At 41.0% G+C, this 27789-nt stretch overlaps 1 protein-coding gene across 4 annotated transcripts; it reads right to left on the reverse strand.

Moving 5' to 3' along the window:
• Nucleotides 1-639: 639 nt before the first annotated feature.
• Nucleotides 640-22494, reverse strand: dazap1 (DAZ associated protein 1). 4 transcript variants are annotated; one of them, XM_080474009.1, is made up of 12 exons: nucleotides 22356-22494; nucleotides 21254-21294; nucleotides 19345-19511; nucleotides 18797-18862; nucleotides 17570-17674; nucleotides 17314-17362; nucleotides 12964-13046; nucleotides 9405-9552; nucleotides 9180-9212; nucleotides 8267-8416; nucleotides 6159-6323; nucleotides 640-1020 (listed from the first exon to the last, which is right to left on the reverse strand). In XM_080474009.1, exons 1-12 carry the CDS (start codon nucleotides 22385-22387, stop codon nucleotides 851-853), a joined length of 1209 nt encoding a protein of 402 aa, XP_080330135.1. In that variant the 5' UTR covers nucleotides 22388-22494; the 3' UTR covers nucleotides 640-850. The 4 variants fall into 4 exon arrangements, with proteins under 4 accessions (XP_080330135.1, XP_080330134.1, XP_080330136.1 ...); XM_080474008.1 differs by having other exon boundaries at nucleotides 17570-17677; XM_080474010.1 differs by lacking the exon at nucleotides 640-1020 and adding an exon at nucleotides 1456-1630 and having other exon boundaries at nucleotides 17570-17677.
• Nucleotides 22495-27789: the final 5295 nt, after the last annotated feature.

A 27789-nucleotide genomic window follows, 5' to 3' on the forward strand; every position in this document is an offset into this window, starting at 1 on the left:
TCAAAACGAGGTTAATTTCTCTTTGTTGACCAACGTATCAAGCCCCATTTATCAACACGTTACTCAAAACACCAGAAACAAACACAAAATCAAGCAATTTATTCTTGAAACATTTTTAGTTTTTTTGTAACAACTTAATTTTTGCATAAGTGCAAAAAATGCACCCAAAAACAGCCACCTGAGGGAACTCTACATCTTAAATAAAAAAACAAGCAGTGTACATTTATAGTACAAAATTCTCTTTTTAAAAAATTGCACAGTTTGTGTATAATATATATATATATTTATATATATTCAGAATCTCAGAATTTAAACAAACTTTAAAGGCTCAGAAAGTAAACAAAATTCACCAAATGAAAACAAAAAAAACATTTTCCCTTAAATTTAAAGCTGAGGAGACTTGAGACCCTGTTTTTAAATTGTGTCCACCATAAATATACATCTTCCTATGCAAGTCTCTTTACATATAGTCTCTGTGCTAGTGTTTGACCAGACAATCAAAATTATTGCAAAGTAGTTTATTTCTACTAGGAAACACGGGTTGGGGTTGGGGGTGGGGGGGATGGGGGGGTGGTAGAAGCATCTGTCTGCTGAAAAAACCCTGTTTTTTTTTATTTTTTATATCTTTTCTTCTTCTTTACACACCCTTCCTAAATGTACGGTGATCCCTGCTGTAACAAATGTTTCCGTTTCACAAACTGTGTGCATTCAAACATTCCTTAAAGAGAAAAAAAAAAAAGAAAGAAAATGACTTCCAGATTTGTTTTTCAGCGCGAGAACAAGTTTCCCTGACGACTTCTTTTTGTTTCGTGTTTGAATTTTACACGTCGGCCCAGCCACTGGCGGCCGGTCAGCGTCGATACGGGTGGAAGCCCTGCACGTTGTGGTTCTGCCCCCTGCCGAACGCGCTGGCGGCGGGCTGCGGGGCGACGGGCTGCGCTGCCGGAGCTCCGTACGACGCCGCCGGCTGGCTGGGGTCCGCGAAAGTGTGGCCGAAGGCTGTCAGATCCTGACCGTACCCTGAGGGGGTGAGGGAGGGAGGAGGGGGGGGGGGGGGGGGGAGAGGAGGGGGTTACTGTCAGGGACCGTGTTCAGAGAGAAACCTTATGTGTTTTAGATGTGTAATTTTAATGATTTATGCTAAAAAAAAAAAAAGTTTATATGTAAGGGAATAAGCCAACTTTACTAAGTTTAATCATAACTTGACAGCTGTGCATCTACCTATTGAGTAGCATTCAAATCGATATTAGATCTCAACAGTGAATGTTTTCACAGTAATCAACTAAATTGATTTAATCTAACATTTAACAACTATTTAATATTGTTGCACCTGAATTTTACTTTATTGTACCTTACTTTCAAAAGGCGTTATCTTCAAACCAAAGGTGCAGCGTTTTAAAGGTGCATTTCTCCAATGATGCTATAAAGCCCTTTCAACATAAAAACACACAAATTGGAAGTTTTAGTTGAATTTATTAACACATTGAGCTGAGAAAAACAAGGTTTGGAGTCTTGTGAACGAACACGTGTAATGCTCCGGCTCATACACTGGGTGGCACCATATCCCCTCAGCTGCGTGACTCCCAAGGAAGGAAAAGTGCCTGAAGTAACTGAGTCTTATTTCTTTGCCCTGGTAGCATCCAGTTAATGCAAGACAGAGGATATCAGCGTGTTATCAACAGATGACATTTAAGAGTACAGTATAAAAAAATTCTGGGATGGAAAGATGAGAGAGAAAAGGGAGAGAGTAAACAATACATAGTTCCTAGTTAGAAAAATAAATAAATCTGAGGGCCACCAGGAGGTCCCAGCAGGACTGCCAGACTGATGAGGAGTCACCTGGGAGGAACTGAAATTTACTGGTGTCGCCTTAAATCTTCTTTCCTTTCTCACCCCTGAAGCTACAGTGTGGAAACAGTACATGGGGGGGGGGGGGGGGGGGGGGACACAACGGGTGAATGGACAGCTGATGCATCACGACGACTGAACCATGAAGAAATTTCCTGACAATTAGATCATCCTTTTACAAATCAGCAAAGCGATGCAGACAGAGAGACGGAGTGAACAAAAAGGAGGACATGGTTGGTCTTGGGGTAGTAAAGCCTCAGCTGCCGAGGGAAACCACCAGGTCCCAGTCAAATTTCTTACACAAATTTTTCTTCTGGGTCCACTCAGCTGTCCGACAGGCGATCGCCGGGCTTTACCACACAAGAGTACACTCAGTAATTTGTATGTACATGCAAAATGTACATGCAAAATACTAAATACTACGTAGGTAGCCAAAGAACGAAAAAGGCAAAGAACCAGGTTGCAGCTCTAATACACTACAGTACGGAACAGATGCTTCTGTTGTGGTTTGAGAAGACGATGCTTGCACCTACCTGCACTATTTCCTCCCTGTTCATCCTCACCATAACTCTGAGAAGGACGCGTTGGTCCGTAGGCAGAGGGGTCCTGAGGGTAGTTACCCAAGCCTATCAGGGAGATGAGGAGACCAGGTTGACTGAACCCAGATACTGCCGCCGGGCTACTTTACATTATTCCCCCGTTCACTGATCTACCAGAGCCTCGCATTGATTCGCTTACTTACTGAGCCTACGCTGCATCTAGCGCTGCATCTAGCGCTGCATCACCCCTCAACCTCGGCTGGGAGTCATACTAGGTGGCCGAGTGTGTGAGCTACCTGCTGGCACGCCTCAAAAGCTTTTTGTCATGGCGGCCGGGTCTCTGGGAATTCTGTGAAATGTGTGCAATACGCTAAAGATGCAGGTAAACACAACAACCGTTTTCCCAACAAGCAGGAATAAGAACCAGTGGTTTTGCACGATGCAGTGGATAAAGACATTGTTCAGTGTCTTTTGCCCAATGATTGTTATCTTTTACAGGCTGGCAGCACATTTGTTCTTGTTTTGCATGGTTTTTTTTGGGGTTTTTTCCATCTTTGTTGGTGTGATTTGGTTACTATCAAAACCCGAAGGACTACAAATTCCTCATAGTAGTGCCACCGGATTCAAATGGGTTTTTTCAGGCAAACGTTGACGTTGACTAACTCCCTGAACAAGAAGCAAACCAGACTTTTCTGCTGGCATTTGGATCGAATGAAACCGTCGACTAACAAACTTTGAGTTTTACTTGCATTTTTGCGGCCTGAAATCATCTCCAGCCTTTTAAGTTCACACTTTGCCGTTTGTAGCTCGACCCCAATCAGAACTAATAAGGTGTAAAACAAGCTCACGTTGGGACGCGCGCCATATCACCGAGTGTCTGATAGAGCAGACAAATCTACTAAGGTTTTTGTTCTTGGTGGAACTTAAAAATATTTATTTATATAAACTGATCAGTTTACAAAGTTGGAGCTTTTTTTTTTTTTAAAAAGGCACAACGATCAGAAGCAGTAAACTTGCTGATTTATTTATTTTTTTTACTGAATGAATTTTACCAACAACACTTAACAGGCAAGATGACGGCGGACTTATCAGTCACGTTTGAAATATATTTCAGTGCTCGGTTTTTGCTAAAAGACACTACATCCACAAAGCTGAACATCATTGAGGGTTAAAGGTTCAGTTAAAAAAGGCTGCTGTCCAGCAGTATTTCAATTTCATATCTTAACAACGACCGTACTGGAAGACCGCTATAGCAGTGGAAACAAAAAATAAATAAATAAAAAAGCACTTTAGTGGATCTTAAGTATCAAAATAAAGCATTAATGAATATACATGCAAAACCACCGGCTGATTCCAAATCCAACTAAATCTTCGCTGACCGAATGTACTATTAACAAAATACTTTGTCTCACATCTACCAGATTTTCACAACAATGTCACACTGGTGCCTGCTACCATCCTAAATATTTTTTTTTTGCGGCCGTTTCAGCAGCAGCACAGCGTCTGTTCATTCACTAATAATAATCTCAGCGAGGCTGTGTCGTTCCTAGAATGAATCTGAAGCCTCACACAGGCAGCAGACTGTAAAAGCAGAAAGCTGGATGGAAGATCAGCAGGAAGCAGGAAACACCAGACAACATGAGCACCTGCCATGACTGAACGCGGTCATGTGACTGCTTTTAATGTCTACTCGGCAGGTTGAAGCAGCTGTAAAGCCAAAACGGAATCAAAACACCAGCCAGCCAACATGACGACGACAAAAAATAAAAAATAATAAAATAAAAGTTTCTCAGCAAAGAATTGTTTTCCCAGATTTGTGCTCCTGTGACTGGATGTTCTTTTTCCATTGGGTGCTGGGGAGTTCTGAATCAGAAAAAAAAATAAACTTTATTTATCCTCGAGGGGCAATTAGGCGGGCAAAGAGTGGCATATTAAAAATAAATTGGGTGGATGAAAGCAGCAGATAATGGACAGTGGCAGACGAGTACTGTCGCTGCTGCCGAGGTTGAAAAGGCTGTAGTGTCCATATAAAACAGCAAGTATATTAAAGGCTGCAATTAAAAACAGCGGAACGGTAATATTGCACATTGTAAAGTCAAAGTAAGACTGCGTCCGACATAAGAAGATATTGCCCAAAGTTTAATGTTATTTTAACCCCTGAGAGTTCAAAGTTTTCACAGTAATTCAGTCTTTTATTTTGTCGCACATCTGAAAACCTCCAGCCTCCATTCCTGCTCTCAGCATGACCTCAGGCTCTTAATCCTCCATGAGTACACAGTACGTCACTGAAGCTACCCAGTAATTGCCTTAAATCCTAGAAAGTAATAATTGTAATTCACAGCATGTACACTGAAGAGGTTTAAAATGTTATATTTTCATGTCTCTGAATGCAGAGCGCATCGTGGTCAACAGTTCATCAGTTCTGCTGAGAACCAGGAGGAAGACGTTCCTGGCTCACAGGCCAAAGGCAACTTCTCTGCAAAAATGATGCCCACGATAAAGTAAAATCTTCAAACGTTTTAGTTAAAAAAATAACTGGCAGGAGGATCTGACTCTGATCCTGGAGGGGGTGGCGTCCTGTACGTTTTATGCCCGCGACACACACTGCAATTTAACAATCTTGTAAGTTCAGAGCTAGTCTCCCTGTACGACGTGAATCTTATAAACAATTTAGAGCCAAGACCAGCGATATCGCCATGATTCACAATAGGAATCTTTTTTTTTTTTTAAATCCTTGGGGGAAATTCCGATTCTCTCACGATTGTTGTCTTTGATCTGGGACGGAAAATAAATTGCAGCGTGTCGCGGGCATAAGACGTCTCCCCATTTCAGCACACCTGAATCTAATGATGGCATCATCATCAAGCACATAAAATCAGCCTTAATAAGAAGCCCCTCATGGCGACCAGGTGCGTTGCAAACTGGGAGAGACCTAAAATATGTGGGTCTCCTGCCCCCGAGGACCGAGTTCGAACCCCCCTGCATGAGAACTACATACCCACAAGCTCGAGGGGCAACGGTTCCATTTTGCAGACGAGCATGCAAAGCTTCAGTGAGATAAACTGATGAACATGTTGACAAGTAACTTAGCTTATTGGTCATGTCCAAATCCAGAAAAAAAAAAAAAAAAAGATAATATAGACATAATGATGTCATGCTGGGGCTCTTCTAAGGCAGTTGTGCCCAATCTAGAAAAAGAAGACACCACAGTCACCAATGGAGGTGAAGCAGAAGAAGACGGGGGAGGCGGACCAGGAGGAGGAGGGATTAATTCAAAGGGTTTTAATAGTGTAAAAGAAAATGAAAATCAAACATTTTTATAAATAGTATAAAACTGTACTTTGTTTAAAACAAAACAAAAAAATTCAAACAAAAAAACAAATTAAAATGCAAAAGAAACAAAAACACTGCAAGGCAGGATGATCTAATTCAAACCTACCAATCTTTATCAAATCCACAGCCCAGCAGGAAAAACTCAACAGAAATCGCTGCTGGGAAACTCCTGGATATGGTGAAACTTCAGCAGCGTCGTCACGGCAGAGTTACAGAGCTTCATAAATGCAAGAAGCATGTATGCATGTGTAGCTGTTCAAGCTAAATGGTCCAACAGCAAGCTTCTGCTTGTCTATAGCTTGAGGTCTTGATCTTCACTTATCTGTAGTTGCGCCTAGTAATATATCCTGGGACATGGGTGAGACAGAGGGGTGAATAAACCTAAAGCGGGAGAGGAAACAGGGCAGCATTCGCCTTTATGGATAGTGCTTTCCTTACCATACTGGCTATAAGGGAAATCGGGCTGCCCAGTGGGAGCTTTGCTCAAGTCCTGAGTTGGCGTTGTGGCAGGGGCAAAGCCCAGCGTTGCTGTTCCCGGAGTAGTTGGTGGAGGAGGAATTTGTGGAGCATACTGGTCTGCTTGGGGTGTGCCAAAACTGTAACCTGTTCAAAAGGAAATAAACATGTATTACTTTTCTCTTTTGTGATCTTCTAATACTGTATGGTCATAGTAATAGAAGCAACTATCTGAAATCAGAACGACCACGTCCAGTTAAAGGAATATTATACAGCTTTTCAACACTTTCACATGAGTCTCGTTAGTACAAAAATCTTATAGGCAAAGTTTATTGCCCCAAATCCAGCTTTTTAGCCATTTGAATATTGGATCATAGGAGCTGCATTCAGAATCTGCTGTGTCTGTGTGAGCTGGACTGGTTCCGCCCACACATGCCCATCTTGGGAAGAGGAAGAAGTACTTCCTCTCATGGTGCCATGTGCCAGAGCAGAGCTGCCTAATTGTGGGAGGGTCAAAGGGAGGGCCTACCGTGACTGGGATTGACCAAACCCCCGATGACACTATATAGGGTTTGATTTCTGATTGGCTCATGGGAACACCCACTTTTAAAAAAATTAAACAAGCGAGAGAGAGATGACAGCCTTTCTTCACTTCTGGGGCGCCATGCCAGGTATGGGGACGATTATTACTGTTAGAAAGCTATGAGAAAGTTAATTTTGCATCATATGACCCCTTTGAGGAACTCTGTACCACCTGACTAGACGACTACTACTACAACATTGGAAATCATTCTGGAACAATGATTTTGTCCAATTCGCTGACTTGCACCACATCAGCCATTAATCATACCGTTATTTCCCAGGGAAACACCATAGCAAACTATTACACTAAAGTTCTCAAATAACTTCTTCTTTTACCAATTTCTCCCAGAAATAGATCCACAATTGCCCCAGTCATCCATCTATACTGCTGCTGTACTGCTTTATCCTGTGCAGTGTCACAAGGCACTGGAGCCGATCCCAGCCAACTATGGGCAAAGACTGCCCCCATTCATTTTTGATTAGTTTGATTAGATCTCAGGGAACGTTATTATTGCTTTCATTATTAACTATGTGTTACTCCACCCACCAGTGACCACACCACTGTCGGCGAGAAAGTTTTTAATCTCTCACTCAAACTGGCCAAAGATCTGGGAGTCAGTAATGAGTGAATTCATATCTATTGAAAATAAAAATGGCCATATTAAACTGCACCAACTCTGCTGAGTATGTAATAATCATTTGAGGTGTATGAATGTACAACAGTTTGAAAACACAAGAGACGCACGCACACACACAACAGTGACAAGCACACTACCACACAGGCTTTGCTGCAAAGTTTAAATACCTTATGGGTGTCTACAAGTTGTACTGTCTATCCCTGATAAGATGAAGAGCCCTCCCTGACCACAACAACAACTCTTATATTGAAAGCTCACAGAAGCTGAAATCACACAATAACACACTCATTTTTATTAGAAAAGAAAACAACACTGGAGCTTTTGGGTGATAAAAATACTCTGAAAGTTGTAATTTCAAATAATGTTTCAGGGTTTTATGACAGAAACCTCTGGGACTACTAATATGAAAGCAGTTTTTTTCAGTGTGTAATAAAGTCTAAAACCTGTAGGTCTGAGTGCTTCTCAGCTTTTCGTAACGATTCAGACAGTTTTGTTGGATTACTTAAAAACAAAACAAATAAAACAAAAAAAACACTGTACAAAACAGTCGATTTCAATTTCATATTTAAAGGTTTGATCTTTAACTTTTAATTTGATTTAAAGACATTTCTTTTCTAAACATCACAAAACACAGAATGAACTTTTCACACACTGGTCTTGTGTGTATTTTGTATCTCTGTACCAAGGGTTGGTAAAAGTAACAGCAACAGTAACAGCACAGACAAGAAGATGAGTAAACTGTTATTTTATGATACGACCCACAAGGTGGCATGCTGCAGCGTAATTGCAGCGTGCTCAACCACTACCTTTATTCCAAAAATGATGTAGGCCTCAGTTAAAATTAAAAAAAAAAAGAAAGTAGGTACTGACCAAACTGAGGTGCTGTGCTGTAGGCCTGCTGAGGGTAGCCTTGGGGTGCAGCAAATCCACCCGTCGGGGTTGTGACCAGGAATGCGTTGAAGGGTGATGGGGGCTGTGTGGGGGTTCCCCGTGCTGCCGTCAATGGAGGACCATATCCACCTGTCCCAACATAGAAGGCATTTACCCGATGTTCAAAATGTAGGTGAAAGTTTTTATAAATGACAGAGAAAAACACCAGCAGAGATGTTTTTATTATAGTTATTATTGTCTGGTTGAACCGTTTAGAATTACCACCAAACAAACAAGGAAACGTTCAGAACGAGGTCCCTGACGTGCTGCTAACCCTGGCTCAAACAGAACGGTTGGTACAAAGAAAATGACTTGAAACTGTAATTATTCAGAGGGATCGTGACAACTAGTCCGTCGGATTATTCCGTAACCTTGAAGTGACTCGAGGACTCAAAAAGGGGTGATGACCCCTGGTTGAAACGCCGAAGGTGGAGAGGAGCGAAACAAATGAAAGTATGTTCTGAGCGAGCAGAGGGCTGACGCTGCAGCGAGCACTGCGGGTTGACCCGGAGGTGGAGACGTGAAGCCGAGCCTGACCAATAGCAGGGGGAGGCCGCAATCCAGTCAACGTTGCCATCTGTCTCGGGCTGCAAATTATCAGCTCCTTCAGCCATTATGAATTTGTGATAACATGAGCTGTTAACCGTCACCAGCCTATTGGCCAGAACCGAGAGCAGGTCTGCTTCTGTCACAAGAGCTTGGCAAGATAAGAAAATGACCACATGGTGAAGACACATCTATCTGGACGCTCACTGCTGCCCAACATACTAGACACACACACACAAAAAGAAAAGAAAAAGAAAAAATAAGAAAGTTGTGTGTGTGTGTTGGCAAATAAAGGGTGCACACCTACCTATTGGCTGGCCCGTAGTTGACACCCACACTCCTTCAGAGGGAAAAATAAGATTTTTTTTTTACTAAACATAAAACTGAAGTATGAAAAGTAAATTGGTCACATAACACACTTCAATATTCAGACTGGCAGTACGAGCACGACTTAACACAACCAGTGATTACAAGAATGTCCCTGTACACAGCAGGTTTCTCAGACTCCGCCCGGAGACTCGTTCCCACTCACCCTGTGGCCCATACGGCTGTTGCCAGCCCTGGGCAGGCTGTGCTGTCCAACCATTAGCTGCACTCAAGATGCCCCTGGGTGCCCACTGGCAAGGGCCAAGCTGGCCAGGAGCTTTGCTGTCACGAGGTTCGGCCTTCTTTACTTCCACCTGGACAAAGGACAAGGGGGGCACATTTGGCAACACCAGTAAAAGGTCAATCTAATCCCTCACCTCTAAAGACCTGTCCTACCTATGATACTTCAACTTATTAAGTTGGGCCTGTTTGAAATGAAACTTTATGTTTACTCGACTAATCTAGGTCAGCTGTTTAAATTAATTCCACTGTGTAGCCAATAAAGCTGTGTAGCTATGTGTCTCAGGTACGAGTCAATAAAGGCAAACTTCAGCATTGAAAATTAACTTGGCAAAAAAACCCTCAAGATTTGAAGGATAAAATGTTTTATATGTCTCCAGATTACAAATGTACCCGAGAAACATAGAAATCTTTTTTGTAATAAATTACCCTACATAATAGAAATTCATCTAATGGAATAGCATGACTTACCTTTGTCCAGCTAACGCTTATAAGGAATTTAATATTCATCTTATTTGGAATAAGTTTTAGAGGGGAATGGATGTAGAGAGAACTCTGTATCTCAGCTCTAATAGAATAGAAAGTAAACATGCAGAAAGTACAAATTTTTTATTTTTTTCTCCAGTCGATCGTAAGGTGAATCTTCATACTGTGTCAAGAGTGACAAAATATTTTTCAAAGTGACATTGAGTAAATAAAAGGTCAAATTATGGTAAACTGTCCTTACAAAAACCAAGTGTCACTATTTATGACCCCAAGTGTCATTTCAGGAATCTTTCTGGTAATATAAAAGAAATAAGCCCCACAGCACATTTAACCTAATTGCCACCGACTTTTATACATAATTATTTGCTTAAAAAGGTCCAAAACTTTATTTGCAGCCCCAATAAACAAAAGTTTCTTGACAGTAACTAGGCAAAGCTACCAGCATTAACCAGAGCAAAGAAACCAGCTGAGACTAACGGGGAGCCGACCAGAAATAGACTGAGGGGTTGAGTTATTGGGGTCACCTTGCAGGAGGAAAACGAATCGTGAATTCCTTCCCCGCTTTAAGGTGTTACCACCTTCCCCAGCCTCCCCTCTTCCTTCTCTGTCGACCTAATTACATGCACATGTTTCCGGCAGTGGCCTCGCCGCCGCCGGCAGTTACCTGAGCACTTTCTCCCGTGGGCATCACGGCTACGAGTGATGGATACCATGACTTCTGTACAGTCCCCAACAGCAGAATTGGGATTTGTTCCACAGTTTGATGTGCTCCAATTTCTAATTTTGTAACTCATATCTCCCAGCATCCCTCAAGTCCCAGCATAAGGTAATGTCGACTCAAGAACAATGGATTAAGCCAAGCCTTGATTCCTACTTGAAACGAGGGCAAAGTCAAGGGGAGCAGGTACCACCGGAGAGTACGAACACAGCAGTTTGTTCTGAATCATTTACCAGGGAAATGGGATTAGGTTCGTCTTCTTAATGTGATAACCGGTGACTTTTCAATAAAAATGTGACAATTATAATAGAAAAAGGTCCCATTCAGGAAGGCTCTACCTGGATTCTCCACTCTGGACACAGAGCCACTTCATTTGCATTCGGTGGACAAAAATAATGGAGCAGGGTGCAAAAAAAGTCATTTAGTACAAGTGAAGTGTTAAGTGATTTGAGGGGCGAGGTGAAAACACAAAGACTCACACTGGGGGCCTTTTTCTGCACATCACGCTTCATTTTGAAACCAACTCTTCGACATCTCCTCACACTCTAAACTTGATACCAGCGCTCGTTATCAATAACCCAATATACTCTGGATTTTTGTCTGGGTGTAGCTCGATTTAAATCACACACGCTGAGCTACTCTCCACGAAAATAGCATTTAAAATTAAAATTGCCTGTTCAATTGGAAAACCTCACAAAAGTCGTATCATACATACAAAACATCTCCTGCGTGTCAAATATCCTAGATTGACCTTCAAATAGATTAGCTACTTGTGTATTTATGCCAGGAGCAAAGACAGAAACGGGATACACGTGAAGACATGATATACTGAGTAAATGTAGCTCGACCGTGTAAGACTGATCATCATCTCCAGTCCACAATCATCTACTGGCCACACTACACGCAGGCTGCTGTCCTCTGATATCTCGCTTAAGCAGTCAAGCAATTGCTAAATACAATCCCACTCTTTTGGGGGTAGAGCGCGGTGGCGTGCCGTCAAATAGGATCTTTACAAGCCTTTAAAGCCAAAGTGTCAGGACATGTCCTAACCACATAAGTACAAACTCCAACTTGAATTTCTCAGGCTGGTTTTACTCAGCTGAGGCACCAGGTGCACATTGTTTACATTGTGGGGGGAAAAAAATAAATAAATCAGCCAACAACTCTAACAAATAGCAGGCGTTTCCTCTTGAAATAAGTCTAGAAAACCTGCTATTGACACAAGAACACTTGATATTCAAACTGCAGAGATGCAGAACAAGTCTGCTTTTTTCCCCCTGAATTCTAACTTGTCATGTTTTAAGACAATTTGACTAGAAACTAGACAAATGTTTCTTTTGTAATATAGTTTTAGTAGTGTGCACACAAAGGAGACAATAGCAGGCGCACCAGAAGGTTACAAAGCATGTATACACACGGCACCAGTGAATTTAGTGCCGTTTTCGCCATCCATCTGGTGCACCCACCGAGTTAAAGCAAACACTATGGGGTGGCGACACGTCACTCTGTGACTCAAGTCTCATCCTAAGCAGCATTTAGCCTTTGATTCCTCATGGAGAGCACTGACAGACACAGTATGGAGATTCTTCAACTGAGGTCACCGAGTTCAACTTTTTTCTTTAACATTTCAAGAAAAGAAAAAAGAAAAAAGAAAAAGAAAATTAACCAAAAAATGTTGACGTGTAAGTGAACTGTCAACAAAAAACACCAGAAAACAAAGAGGAAATCAAAAAAAAAAAAGAAAAGAAACAGAACTGATTGGACCAATCCTTTAGGTGGTTTCATACTCAAACATACCGAGCATCAAGATTAAATCTTTAACTGTAAAATTTTGTTTCTTATCGGTTTTCAATCATAACATCAAATTCAGTTAAGACTCAACAAAGAGCTATATCGTCGTACAAAAGTTGACATCCTAAAGGAGTGGTCAGTTTAAACAAAGCCTTGGGCGACAACTGAAACTGTAATATAACAGCAAGTGAAGAATGAGTGCATCTAGAAACTAAAAGCACAAGTATAAATGGAGCTGTGCACTGCAATAAAAATAATTGAAATAAGTAGATCACTTATCGTGACTACTGTCAAATGTCAGAGGCTGAATTTGTGATGTATGATGCTGCATTCACTGATGGGAATCTAGAGGGAATGCTAACTTTCCTCCAACCCCCCACCCCCCCCCCAAAAAAAAACCCCAAACAAAACAGCATCATAGTATGATTCTCTCTTCGTCGCCCAAGCCTCCGTTTGATTTTAAGGGTAAAATAAAACTACAACTACACACTTTTTTGCCCATGATGTCGTGAAAATGCATGTTGACAGCCTGGTCCACTGATTGTTCGGCCTCGAAAGTAATAAATCCAAAACCTAGCCAACGACCAAGAGTGAATCAAGGTAGCAGGGGGGTTGTGACAACACAAGATGAACAGTATTGGGGTTCAGCAGAGTGAGGATCTGTCAAGACCGAGCAGGAGGCTCCTGGGGTTCGGATGATGTTGCTGACTTGCAGAACACCACAAATCCAAGACTATCACAATAAGGGCACTGAAGGAAACCTTTTGTCTTTAGTGTGCAGAGAAATATTTGGTGAAGAGGGACAATGATGGATTGCTTAGCTGTTAAACATTAAAAGGTGACAAGTAGAGCATTTGGCTCGGCGTGAAATGTCACAAAAAAAAAGGTCATACGTCAATTCTAGAAGCTCTAACAAGACTGAATATGTCGCTGATGAATGCCAATTGAATCAATATCACATCTTGTTACTTCATGCCGTTTCATCCAAACCCCACCTTGATCTGTCCCTTGGCATATTGCTGTAGAGCACACACTCGCAGCAGCCACTGTTAATGCATCACAAAAATATGGAGAAACACAAACTGTTGAATGCCTAAAAGCTTTCTCCAAGCCTTCCCAATTTCAGGGTTTTACTTTTGAGTCAGCCAGGATAAGCCTAAAATGGACAATTGAAATACTGCTCACAATGGTAACACAAAGATATAGGCCATTGTTCTCCCAAACCGACAAGCTGCTAATTTGATGGTTTTTGTGGGGAGTACACAAAGTGTGCCCATAAGTTGAACTATTTTTTTTTTTTTTGGGGGGGGGGGGGGGGGCAGCTACTCTGCTTCACTATTGGTTCAATCCATCGTTTTTTTCCTGACAACACAGATTTTAAGGGCTAACCAACTGCTGCGCGCTGCAGTGATCCACTTTCAATCTGATTAACTTTTCGCTGTGGCAGAACTGGGTTGTGGGCACATCTCTACTTAGGGACCTAACCTGAATCCAATTAAATATCCTGTGAGACATCAGAGGATTTAAAGACCTCTAGCACCACGCCAGGCAATCCCTAGCTTCATGATCTATGACTATTAATAACATCTGTCAATGACCGTCTCTAGCCTAAATTCAGAAACAAGCCAGCACTAGGTTTTTACACGCGTCAATTATAAGAAAATTGTGAAACAAATCAAGTGTCAGCTTCTAACTTATTGCAGATTCACTGCAAATTAATCGGATGAAGCACTGACACAATTTGATTATTTAGAGGATCGCAGCAATGTTTCCATAATTAAATGAATCAAACATATTTGAAGGAATTTTGATATTTATTAAATTCCTGAAAGTAACTTTTACACAAAAAATGACAACATTTGAGGTTGTGAAAAAGCACATCATTTTTAGATTCTTAAAGTATTTCAAAGAAAAACATTGTGAAATGTCAGTATTTAAATCTGCTGGCACTTTAAATGCAGTAAACCATAACTTTTCAAAGTGGTGTAAAAAGAAATGCTCATTAAAAAACGGACCAGATTTCTTTTTTTTTTAAAGTAGAAAAATTACACAGTCAATATTAGGGGCCTATTCACCCAAAACAATTATTCACATTAAATGGTTCAAACTAATTACGGTAATGTGTTGCTCTTTTGGGAAAAGAACGAGAAAAGAAAAAGTCAAGCGCTGTCCTCTACAGACTTTTCCTTCTTCTGATGCAAACAGGGAATCTTTTAACCTGATCAACAAACTTATGCAGCTTTGTGTACACTCCATTTCAACCAAGTGCAGAATCAAGGGGCTTTTAAATTTGGCCTGTACCTCTGTGCTGCCTGTCAATGCACAGTAACCTAAAGGAGAAAAGACAAATCTTAAAAGACACCGTTAATCACATTCAAACCATTCACAAGGAGAAGGAGGGACAAAAGAAAGAAAAATAGAAAGGGCTTACTTACAAAAATACTTAACTTTCTACATATGGGAAAACACATACTATGCCATTTAAGATACAATTATCAGTTACGTCTAAAATCAAGGTAAATAAAACTTATTCCAACATTGAGCAGCTAAAGGTTTTTAGTAAAAGAAACCGATTATGCTATTAAAGATTATGTAATGACTGTTACTGGTGCAGTACGTCATGTTAAATCCCAAAGACAAACTATTCTGGGTGTCGCCCAACAGAGAATGAATGGGCTTTCCAAGGGAGAGCACGAATGCAAGTTGTGGGTCATTGGCCGCTGCATCGTTGCTATGTAGGACAAATGCAGATGAAACAGCTGTGACTGTAACTCAGCGAGCAGAGTCTGACACCAGCACTGCCGGTGGCACGGGTCTGATTCCCGTGGGGCCAACCGTGCTCAAAGTGTCAGCACAGTGTCACAGACTCATGACACATTTATGACTGAAGCAGACGAACAAAAAGTCTGTCCATTTGAAAGTGGTTGGAAAAACTTGCAAAACGTCAAAGGACCTTGAGTCTATTAAAATTACTCCATTGTTCTCTGAATAACATTCCTGCGTTCACCTTTAGTATTTTGGGCCACGCTAAACTACACTGAAGTACAAATCCCTTGATAGATGCTCAAACTGATCTCGATGTGCCAGTTGCATGGTTGATTTAGTGCTACGTTTTTAATGGAGCACCCATTTTTCTGTAACCCACCTTCCTTCTAGCTTGAAGCTCTTGATTAACTTTCCAAATAACAGGAAGAACGTCTTTTATTCAGTAAGGATTAAAGAAAGAGTTGACAGATTTTGGTGTATTTTAATTGATCAAATTCTATGTCCTGGACATCATTTCCATCCTATGAATTGATATTTCAACTGAGTGTTGGTCGATCATCATCCAATGGCACCTTTTTAAAAACTTCACTTATGTTTGTTGCATCTGTTCAGACTTTTTAAAAGACCCTTGATCTACAGCTCCAGCATTACGAGTTAGTATGAATAAAAGAAGATGTGAATGTGACGTTCCGAGCGTACTGAGGCATCTGAAGGGTTTTACTTTAACATGACTGGTATATAGAAGCATCTATAGGAAGTTAGAATAAAATGGAAGAGTTTCCTTGTCATACAAATCGTATTTGTGTGAAAGTGGAAATTCCATAATCTTTTTATTAATCACATAAACTATAAGGTTTATTCGTCATAAATAAGCCTAGCTCAGATATCCTGAACATATAAAAACACAGTACTTCAAATCATTACAATATTTCATGACATCCTATTTTATAATGTGGGGCCATATGTATATTGAATTCTAATGTGTTGGAAATGCTGGAAACGCTTTACTTATGTTTTGCATGTAGAAATGACTGTCAAAACAATGATCTGATGTTTTTAGGAAGCACCGCTGTACCTGTATGCATCCACAAACATCCTGTACTATAAGCACCCTGAAATCATTGTACGTGACAAACGTGAACAGGAGAAACTATCACATAAAGACAAACCCTTCAGATGGGCAGATGAATCGCCTGGTAATTAGAAAAAGACAGATTTTAAAAATGTCCTTCAGTGTAGTAACGGCTCATGAGCCATTGTGGCGAGGGCTTCTACGTGCATCATTAACTGTACTAATAAATGCTGATGGAGGTTTCATTATTGCTGCGGGCAAAACAATATAATTCAAGGAAAATTAAGTGGTAAAGACTTGAGTGTTTCCAAAGGTCTTTAAGCTGTTTGAGGATGAACATTTATCACATTTCAATTCTTATGAAGCCTCCTGAGAGGTTTGAGCCCAGCTAGTTATTTTACACTCAAATAAAGGCTTTTTAGACATCCAATTGCCGTGCCCTGCTTCCGTCTTTTATTTACTGAACACAATATGCTTAATAGAGTAGAAGTGCACACATGGAATGGACTTATGTCTCACAAGGTCATGAAGAGCAGTGAAAATAAAAGTGCTTGGAAACCGTGTGCAGATGAAAAAAACGTAATGCATGCTGGGATATGAATTTCATTTTGTATTATCTGACACAGTAATATGAATGTTACACCAGAAAGACTATAAATTGAATACATATTTAAGAAACTAAATCAACTCTATTTCAAGGTCTATTATACTTGGGGAAGTGGATTATTTATCATTTAAAAAAAAAAAAAACTAAGATCTGTTTTATAAACACAAGGTCACAAGCTGGTATGGCATTTACTAATGATGGTGTTTTTGCCATTTGTCTTAGTGTGCACATTTCCCCACACACAAAAACCCTGATAAAGGTTACTGTGTTTTAATTGAATTAAATGACTTGGGTTAAATGGGATTTTTTTTTCTCTTTGGGCCAGTATAGTTTGTCATGAGATTTAATATGGTAAGGTATGGAGAGGGGAGAGAAAAAACGGGATCAGCTTTTACCTCGGGGCCTCTGCTTCTCCGCATCATAGATCATTACCACCTCTGTGACCTTGAATGGGACAAAGGGAAACAGTGGCTCCATTTACAAAAATGAACAGGGTCCCTTCGTATTCTAATTCAATATTCTGCCTCAATATGGACAAATAATTAATTATCCCATCCCACTATATTAGTGACCCTGTTCAATGTCACATCCATTCAAGCAGACTTAATAGCAATATGAACTGACTTGCATTATGCACTTGGAAATACTCACCACTCCGAATCTATTGAAATAGTCCCTGAGTTCAGGCTCGCCGCAGTTATGGGGGATTCCACCTACAAATATCTTCTTTGATTTATTGCTATCGGCTTTGCTGCCCTTCTGAAAGAAAACAGGGAGTGTATGGATTTGAATGTCTGTTAAAGGATTACTCTGGGAAGGGGCCAGTTAGCCATCATCTATTCAGACAGTACTGAAGAAATTAGGTTCTCCTCTTGCCCTGGGGTAGAATTCTTAACATGTCATGTCAATGCAAACACTCGTCTCCACAGATCAGAGAACACGGCTTCTTGCGCTCACTCACAACCACTAAGCATTTTACTACGGCTGTATTCAAACCGGAAATGCGAGACTCAGCTCACAACAACTTATTTCTAACAATCCCATCGTTTGTTTCCTGATTAAAATGTTCAGTACCAGCTACTTGACTTCATCTGACAAGCTTCTGCTTATAGGATAATACAAGACTGTTAAAACTTGCTTTGACAGCAGAGATTAAACAAAAGATTCCACTGCCTGAAAGACACAGAATGATGGTAAAAGATCTGCAGAGGCTTGATAGCATTGCTGATCTTCCCACAAATTATCCAAGTTGGAGCAGAGAAATCTGCCTTTCAGAATGAGAGGAGGGGGGGGGGGGGGGGGAGTCACTGCTGAAAGTAATTACATGCAGCACAATGGCCAACTCCCTCCCAAACTTCGTTATGTGTTAAAATGTGTTACCTTTCATTGTAAACTGTTATGTTCATAAAAAATCTGATTTACTTTTTAAAATATATATAACACGACTGTAGATCTACTTTAATGTGATGATACAGGCTGATGACATCTCTGTAAGATGTGATGTTACATCTGGGAAAATGTGACCTTATTATGTGTCAATCCCAGACAAGTGGAAGCTGTAGCAGAGAGCTGCTGATGGGATTGCAGCACCTTTGTCACACATAAAGGTTGTTTAAAGTCAGAGACTCTTCAACGCTACTGTGGTTTAACAAAACCCAACTTTGGTCCTGTGTACTCAAGAGGTACGAAGGTTATGCATTGTGGCAAGAAAAACAATTCTTTCAATTAAGAAACTATTTCTAAACTTGACTTGAGGTCTCCTTGACGACCAACAAGGGAAAAAATGTATAAATCTAGAGTCCAACCTCAGGAAGAGGAGCCTCATTCCAGCCGAAACACCTAGTCTAGCCTTCCCAGTAGATATTAGACTCCTCTTACCCAGCCCTCCTTGGTTCGAGATTTTTCAGGCTGCATTCCTCTGGGAGTGCATGGCTTCGGGTCAATCTGACAGCAGAGAGAGGAAACGTTTGACATTAGCCCCAAATATGAGCAAAGGCACCTTCAAACGTTCCTCCCTGTATGCGTTACAGTACACTGGCTTTCCTAATTTACACTATAAAACATATATACTTAGGCATTCTCCTGGACGGTCAACAGAATTAAGACAATCAGGACAAAATGCCAATGACCAAAGGCTCAGAGTCCGCTGTGCAGAATTTCATGTATGAACAAGAACTGGTTTAATTTCATTGCTAATCAAGCTTTGAACAGGTAAATTTAGATCTGCAAACATCAGTCCGTACAGAGCACATCATTTGTATTATACGATCTAGGAAACTACAGTTAAAAAAAAAAAAAGTGTCCTTCTCCAATACTGCTGTGGAGGGTAAAATACAACTTGAAGTTTTTCACATTGCTCACACTAAAGCACTTGCAATCTCTGTTACGGTAATTAACTATCTGGTTCTCAGATTTAAAATACTCACATTTCTTCCATCGAGATTATGTGGCTTTGTCTCCAGCACTGTTCGTACACAATTGGGGTCTTTAAACTTAACAAAGCCGAATCCTCGCGACTGATTTGTAGTTTTGTCCTTCATGATGACACAATCTACTACTTCTCCATATTGTGAAAAGTAGTTTCTCAGTGTTTCTGAGGAAAGAGAAGAGTAAACACTCAACAGTGGAGTTTAAAAAAGAAAGGAAAAAATAAATAAAAAATCAGCAAATATTGAAATTATAATCCGAGACTCAACCTGATACAGTGTGCCTCCAAACAACATAAAGAAATGATTTAGAAATCCCATGTCTTCATGGAGAAAAATGTGACTGTAGAAATAAAACTGCAACTGGGACCCAAACAGGTATAGAACGAAAACCACAAGCACCACTCCACCTCAACTATTAAAAGTTGTGCCGTGACCTTAATTTTGAGTTATTCTGGAACAGCTGGAGATTTTTACCATCTCTGAAAACATAAATATGATACTTGCATCATAATGCTTAAAGAGCCAACAAATCTGTGACCCGCTGTCATCTCGCATTGTACCAAACACACAAGCACAAACAAATTCAATGCCCGCTCCCGCCCACAGAGGAAAGGCGAAGCGTGCAAGTTTGAACAAATGAGGAGTCACTTTGGAGCGTTACCGTAATTGCTTTCCTCATCGCTGGAAAACCCTGGGGCATTGCCACAGAAACAACCTCAGAGTTGCATGGCGCTGTGGTTCAGACCTTAATGTTAACAGTGTTGTTAACACAGACAAGCACTTGTGCAAAGTTACACAACGGCCAACCAAGCATGAGCAGGCGAAAAGCCTTTAAACAAACTAGATCATCTCCGGGTAGGACTGAATGAGAGGAGTGGTTAGACACAGACCTGATGTACAGTTTAATGTCAACTCCACCACCAGCGTTTACGGCTGATAATCAGCAGTTTTTGCAAGGATGAAAACGAAGGAAAGTCACAACAATCACGATGACACAATGATCGAAACGCAAGAAAATAACATTAACACAAAGAAACATCGGCTCCAAGCTGATCATGACAGGAAGACGATTATAGAACATATTTTATGAAATATACAGACCTACAAAAAGCTGCAGCGATGGAATCTCCAGCTGATTATTTCTACATTCAACTATGGGGTTGTAACAAATGTAATTTTCCATTCACTGACTGAATATTTAAACAGTAACTGAAGATTTAGAGCGCTGTTCATCATTTTTATAGAGTAGATTTGACAGGGCAGATCTTTGACTGACTCATTCAGTCAAACAATCGAAGTCTAAACAATGTAATCTATGAACAAAATGTATTACTCTGTCCATTTTTCATTACTTTGTCAGATTCAATACACAATCAGCTCTGACATTTCAACAGAAAAAAAAAAGATTCTTAATGCTTGCAAGTCAAAATGTGCGACCGATGAATGTGTTGAATATTCACCGATATTTTACATATACATCCATCTCTCAATAAAGAAAGATCACCTCAGAATTGGTAAAGAAGTGGATTATTAGTCAATTATCTGAAATCAGCGGTGCTTGCATTAAGTTAACACAATCTTTAGTTCAGGAATTGCTCAAAGATGAGTTCATTAAGACCACATTTATCTGTCTGCTGGCCGTGTTCACAACAAACACTGACCACACGAAACACCCTTCTTTAAATTATCGCGTTAAAACACCGACTGTCTCAAAGACGCCATCACAATGTTGACATAAGGGAAGAACTAAGAAGGACAATAAATCGCGACCTTAGTTTAGTATTACTGCCTTGACTTACCCTGTGTTGTGCAAAATAACTATACTTTGAGCAACCAGTCAGAGCGCCACGTCTGCTACTCAACAAACCCATAGATGTACATTCTTTAAGTGACTGGTGGGACTTACCTTGTGTGGTACTCCAGTCCAATCCACCCACAAACAGTTTCCTGAAAGTACAAGGTACTATTACTTAAACTGGCAAAAAATAAATAAAAAATACAAATTTCTTACTCTGATGAGGCTAAAAGGGACATTCAGGTAGAAGAGGCATGATGTGAACAATAAAACAACTGAAGGCAGTTTCTGAGGCACAGCTGACTAAACAGCCAAGCACACAGACATTACACAACATGCACAGCCACTAAATCTGCTGCAGCATCAGTGAATATACACACAGCCACCGTGTTTAATGTGACTCATGTGCAGCCCGGTGCTCGCTCTGTGGATGTCAGCTTTGGGCTTGAATGCAAAATCCGGAACAATAAAGGTCTTTTTATGAACCTCCTGCCACGTAAGTCACCCCGGGACAGAGCTGCGGTGTGTTACCAGGCCAGCACACACTGCCTGCAGCCGGCAGTGTACCGGCCGGGACCTCTGAAAGCCCCCCCCCCTCCCCTCCCGTGTTGTCACCGTGGCAGCGGAGGAGAGAGGCTGCCTGCCCGCCTCCATCCATGCGGACCACCGGGCTCAGACGCCGGGCTGCGCTCCTGGAAGTTCAGCGGCAATTCAAACGTACAAATCAAACGAGCGTTGAGGACGGCTGCTCGGCAGCAGCGTGCGTGCGTGGAGCGCAGGGGGATCGGCGGTAAGGCTCCATCCTCCGGCAGTGCCCGCTAAATGTCCTCACGCCGGCGGAGTCGAGAGGAGACTTTCGCTTCGCTGGCAAGCGTTAGCCGGACTAGCTCGGCGGCTCCGAGCTAACTGAAAACAACACGGGAATAAGTGACTGCACATCCGCACACCGACCCGACGAGCACGGCGGCGGGACCCCAGACAGACACCACGTGTTCCCCACCGAAGTGCCAGCACTGACAGCCGCGCGGCGCCGACATCCGCTCTCACTTTTCCTGCGTCTTTCTCCGGGCTAGTCCGCGGAGCTAGCTTTAGCTCGCTAGCTAACGTTAGCGGTTGGATGGCAGCTGACGACAGCGCGCGCCGCCCGCGAGTTCCGATCCCCCTCATACAGTCCCCTCTGCTCCAGCGGAGAGCGGCGGCCAACGCGTCTTACCCGACTTCATCTCCGACTAAGTTGTTGTTCATTTCTGAAGCTAAAGCGGGGGGGAGAGTGGGAGCTGTGACCGGCGTGCTGCTTCAGTGCTGCCCCTCTCAGACTGAGAGCGGAGGAAGGTCACTCCGCTTTTTGGTTCAAACTGTTTCTGCGCAATGACGACGCTGCGGGGGGGCAGCGGCCATTAAAGGAACATTACACCATCCACTGCTCCCACCTTGGTCACACGCTGCCGGGAGCCACATGACGAGTTCTAGCAGCACAAATTATAATCAGAAAATACAAACAAAAGATAAAACACCAGAGTTACAAACTGCATGGGACAATGATGATACTCATTAGAGACAGCAGTGCACACTAAAGCTGAGAGGTAGTCCATCCATTCAATCATCCAACACTCAATTAACTTCATTGACAGTTGTATCCAACTCCAGGGGCACGTCAAGCACTTGCCTCACAGCCAGAAGGTCTGGGGTTCAATTACCAGCCAGGCCTTTCTGTGTGGAGTTTGTATGTTCTCCCCAAGGGTTTTCTCCAGGGACTTCTTCCCACAGTCCGAATATCTGCATTTGAGGTTGATTGGTGACCCTAAGTGACCTCTAACAATGAATGTAAATTTGTCTGTCTCTCTGTTTGCCTGAAATGGATGGATGGATGAGTTTGGTGGCTGGCTGGATGGATCAATGGATCCATAGGTTTGGTAGATGATGGATGGATGGATGGATCCAACTCAGGGTCACAGGGTGCTGCAGGGTCCCACATGAACAGACCACCAGTCCATCACAAAGCAAACGCTGGCAGACGACCAGTCACATTCACACAGCTGCAGTGGGACAGTAGTTTTAGAGCGTTTGAGAATTTTAGTACTGTGATTGTCAAACCAAATGCCATTTGAGTATTGAAGTGTCATTTTCCTGAAATGTTGATATCTGCAACAAATGTTCAATGTTGTGTGGCTTTATGCTTTGGCATGATTGCAACTTCAGCTGTTTCCCCCCCATTTTAATGTTCACCAATTAGCCCTAACAGTAAAACAGTATGACCACCTGCTGTTTTTCTGTAGTCGTAATTTTTACAGTCAAAACATCCCTGACCCAACAAAGCCCAGATTCGACTGAACTGCTGTGGTGTATTTGCACCAAAATATTTGTAGCACACCCTTTAAGTCCTGTGAGTTGTGAGGTGGGGTTTTCATTCACCCTCTTAAATCAGTGAGTTTGCTCCCCCCACCAGTCCCGTGCCTTTCCATCCACGGGCTGCTTTTGATTGCAAGTGAACACTTCAGACGGGTAAATTCTCCAAAGAGCTGCAGTTTTGGAGATGCTCTGACCCAGTTGTCTTGCTGTCCCATTTTCGGCCCTTGTCAGGTTTGCTCAAATCCTTACATTGGTCCTTTTTTCCCATTTGTAACACATCAACTTTAAGGATATGTTGTTCACACTCCCAATTGATGAAAGTGACAATCGCAAACAAATTTCTGTTGAAACGGTCATAACACAGTGGATATTAAATATAAAACCAAGAAAAGGAAACAGAAACACATGGCTTTCAAAGTACCTGTATTATAAAATCCTCCATGGAGGAACCAACTTAATTCTTTATCATTTATGTGCAACTTGTTCCATCTAAGAAATATTGTATTTAAAACATGTTGAATTTACTCGTTGACACACACCTGGTATCACTTTTTAAACTGAGTGCTTGCTTGTTGTGTGGCTCCAGCAATAACTTGTACAGAATGAATTCTATGCTAATTTGGTCATTACTTTTCCAAATCTGCTGCCGACAAGCAGCGGAAAGCGACATTTAAAAGAAGAAATGCCAATCCAAGTGACAGAGGTTACACAAAATGATACTGTGATTAAATAACAGCTTTTAAGCACCATGTGCTTAGATTTTTATTTAGAAATGGCACGTGACCACAGGAGAGGCTGAAGTCTAGGTATTCTGCCCTGCAGGAACTGTGCGACAACATAGTTCTACTCCTACACAAGTGCAGAGTCAAAATACTTTCTACCCAATGTTCTTGATATTCTATATATGATGCTATGTGATGTGTTTTTTTGCACGCGATGTATACTTTCAAACTATATATATGACACAGTATTATTTATATTCTCTTAGGGAAAGAATCGTATTTTACAGAGCATTTTTCTGTAGCCTCTTTAAGTCTTGAGCCATTAAACTGATGATGCGGTGTTACTGTGGTTTGCACTGTGCTGCCTCACAACAAGAAGACCTGGTTTGAGTTAAGGATCAGGTGTGTCTGTGTGGACTTGCACATTCTTCCTGTAGCTGTAAGAATAATATATTCTGGCCTACTTCCGCAATCCAGAGACATGCATATGAGTCTTATGGTGATATTAAATCATATGTCTGTGGTTGGTCATTGTCTGTCTCCCTTAGACTGGTGATGTACTGACAATCTGTCCTCGGTGTCTTGTTCCCCAATGTGTTATTGTTAGACCTGGCTCGGGGCTGCTGGAAGACTGTACATCTATGCACTGAGCCTTCTTTTCTCTCTCCATACATTACACATCATTAATCTTATGTACCCCTACTGTCTGTGCTCGCTCTGTCTCTCTTGCTGTACTTCCCAGTAGGTAGGTCACCCTGTGAAGCTAAAAGCCCCTAAACTCTGGTTCCTGCTCACAATGTCCTGTGCTCCGTTCACTATTTTGTTGATTTTTTAAATATTTTTCAAGTTCTTTTATTATTTTCCCTTTCATCCTGCCAGTCTCGGCAGATGACCACCACCAGAGGTCAGTTCTGCTGAAGGTTCCTTGTTAAAAATGTATATTGTGGTGGGATTGTTAGATTAAAGGAAAATAATAAATCAATACTTTGCAAAATTTTTCAATAATTTCCACAGAAAGTAGATAAACATTCTCGGGTAACAAATAATCAATCAAAAGTAGGTAAATAAATATGTTAAAATGAAGATATAACATTAATACATGAGGTTGCAAATGAGCCTGTCCAGACAGATGTGGTTCTCTAAACACACCCAACACAGGCACCACACTATACAAAGCAAGTCCAGCCCATCACATTAAACTACAATTTGGTCATTATCCCACTTTCTCCTCATCTGGTCCCCATCTGATTCTCATTCCAGGCATTTAGACATTCATGTTTTTCATAAAATGAAGGAAGGGCCTTCACATCCCATCAAAATTCTTGGTTTCCCCTTTGATCATGTATGTTCATTTTTCTAATGTCAGACTGCCAGACCACACTCAGGGTTGGAAGTAGAAGCTGATCCCAAAAAAACATTTTGCTTACTTGAACAGTTTTGGTATTCGTATTTATACAAAAGTTCATAATACTTTTTTAAAGCAGTATTTATAACAGCAGGATCTACTGGGGTCTCCCCATTGTCTGTTGTGATAGCACTGATAGCTCTATTTGTTTGCATCTTCTCAATTGTCCACACTAGCAGCTTTCCAGCATTGTCTCCCTGGTCGTAATTTGATTGTTTCAACCACAACAGGTTGGTAGCCATTTTATTTGTAGTTGATTAATTTTTATGACATTTCAGTGGGAGAAGTTCCTGATAATTTTCTGGGTTATCATTGTGATACGATTCCTGTTCAAGTTTCTTTACTTTTTTCTTCAAGAATGTCTAATTTTGTATCGAAAACCGTTGATTTATATATAGTAAATCCCATTATTTCTCCTGTCAAATAGGCTTTGACTGACTCCCATTTTATTGAGGCACCAGTTTGATTGGTGTTTGGAGAGAAATATTCATCTATTTTCGTCGAGAAGTTTCTCAAAGTCTGTTTATTGAAGTCAGCAAGACTGAAAGCAAAATCTAAGTGGTGAGGAGATGATAGGCATTTCCATTATTAAGAAGACTGGAGCATGGTCAGACTACAGTAATCTATCATACCAGTATTTATCAATCTTTAGCAGTAAACCATTAGTGATTAAGAAGTAATCTATTCTTGAGTATGTTTTGAAAGTTTTTAAGGAACATGAATCATCTTTTTTTTTTATCTGGGTTAAGATATTTCCAAATATCAGTTAAGTTAAAAGGCCCACATTATGCAGAATTCCCTTTTCTAATGGTTTTCTAACAGTAATGTAGGTCCCTATGGCCTGTGTCGCAGTAGTGAAGAAAGTCTGTCATCTTGCTCACTTGCTTTGTTCCGCCTTTTAATGAATGTTTGCTGACCTTCATGGCATCAACTGAGGAAACAACCACTCCCTCTGGTTACTCACTTTGACCCTCCCGCAGGTAGATGAATTCTTCCCTCTGGAATTATGAGCAGGCACCATTTTTTCCCTTTGCAAACGTTGGCGGAAGCAGACACAACTCATAGGAATTTAAAGGTACAGACACAGAAACAGCCTGTTCTCAGTGGAGCTCACTAGAAGGACTTTTAAACCGGCTGAAATTCCAATACCAAGGCTGGGTTTGGCGAAATACACTTTGAATACAATGTTGTTGGACGTCTGACAACTATGTGAAATGATTGAAAAACTGCATTATACGGGACCTTTAAGATATCGTCAAAGACCTGTTTTAAGAGACTTTCTTGTTGTTGGTGGGAGGTGTCAGTGCTAGTGTATCGATCCAGTGCTGGGTTGAGAACACAATTGAAATCATCTTCAATTATACATTGGCCATGGAAAGATGACAAAGAGAGAATAAGATTTAAAAAAACAGGGATTATATACTGATTAGATTTACTTGCGTGGATATTTTGTTCCCATCAGTATGAAGTATCTCCTTGATGGATCAAAATATTTGTTTTTTTCAATTCAAAAGGGATCATATTATGTATTATTATCATGACCCCTCAAGCATGGGGAGTAAAGAAAGCAGACTAATCACCTGTTTTATTAAAACTTTGTTCTAATTGAGTTTCTTGTAGAAATTTTATATTTGACTTTAATTGTTTGATTCTTTTCAGTACCTGCTTGAGTTTTAATTCATGCCAGCTGGAGATTTTTAATTCTGATCTTTTCATCATTAGGTTGCAAGACACTTGTTTTTCACTTGTACTTCAGGATAACAAGACTGGGGGGAAAAGAAAAGAAAAAAATCCTGGATTTTGTTGCTATTAATATTGATATTAATCAGATTTAATAAAAAAAAAAATCTTCTTACGTCTGAGAAAGTACCAACACAGTATCAAGATCAAGATCACAACAATATCATTACCTAAGTGTGTAAACTGGACCACAGAAATGTCCACTTATTTCTCGACCCCTTGTTGTGTCATTTAAGGCATTCACAAAGTCAGATATTTAGCTTACGCTATGCAATACCGGTAGAACTAATTAACAATGAAAATAGAAGTATATAAATATCCTCTCTGGTTGTATTCCCCAAGCTTTCATAAACTCCCCTGTGGGAATTGTGAAAGTCAGCGTGAGATCCAACTTCTCACCGAGCGCGATGTTTGTCCCTGAAAGATGTTCT

The sequence above is a fragment of the Lipophrys pholis genome, assembly GCF_963383615.2.
Source record: "Lipophrys pholis genome assembly, chromosome: 10".
NCBI lineage: Eukaryota > Metazoa > Chordata > Actinopteri > Blenniiformes > Blenniidae > Lipophrys > Lipophrys pholis.

What these genes read in the sequence shown, in the direction of transcription:
- dazap1 (XM_080474008.1), bottom strand. Translation starts at nt 22,387, where the DNA reads ATGAACAACAACTTAGTCGGAGATGAAGTCGG. An exon ending in CTCGAACCAAGGAGGGCTGG is followed by an intron (nt 17,678 to 18,796) that starts GTAAGAGGAGTC and finishes GTTTTCTTTCAG; the next exon opens with AAGGGCAGCAAAGCCGATAG. An exon ending in TTTCCCTTATAGCCAGTATG is followed by an intron (nt 1,021 to 6,158) that starts GTAAGGAAAGCA and finishes TCACCCCCTCAG; the next exon opens with GGTACGGTCAGGATCTGACA.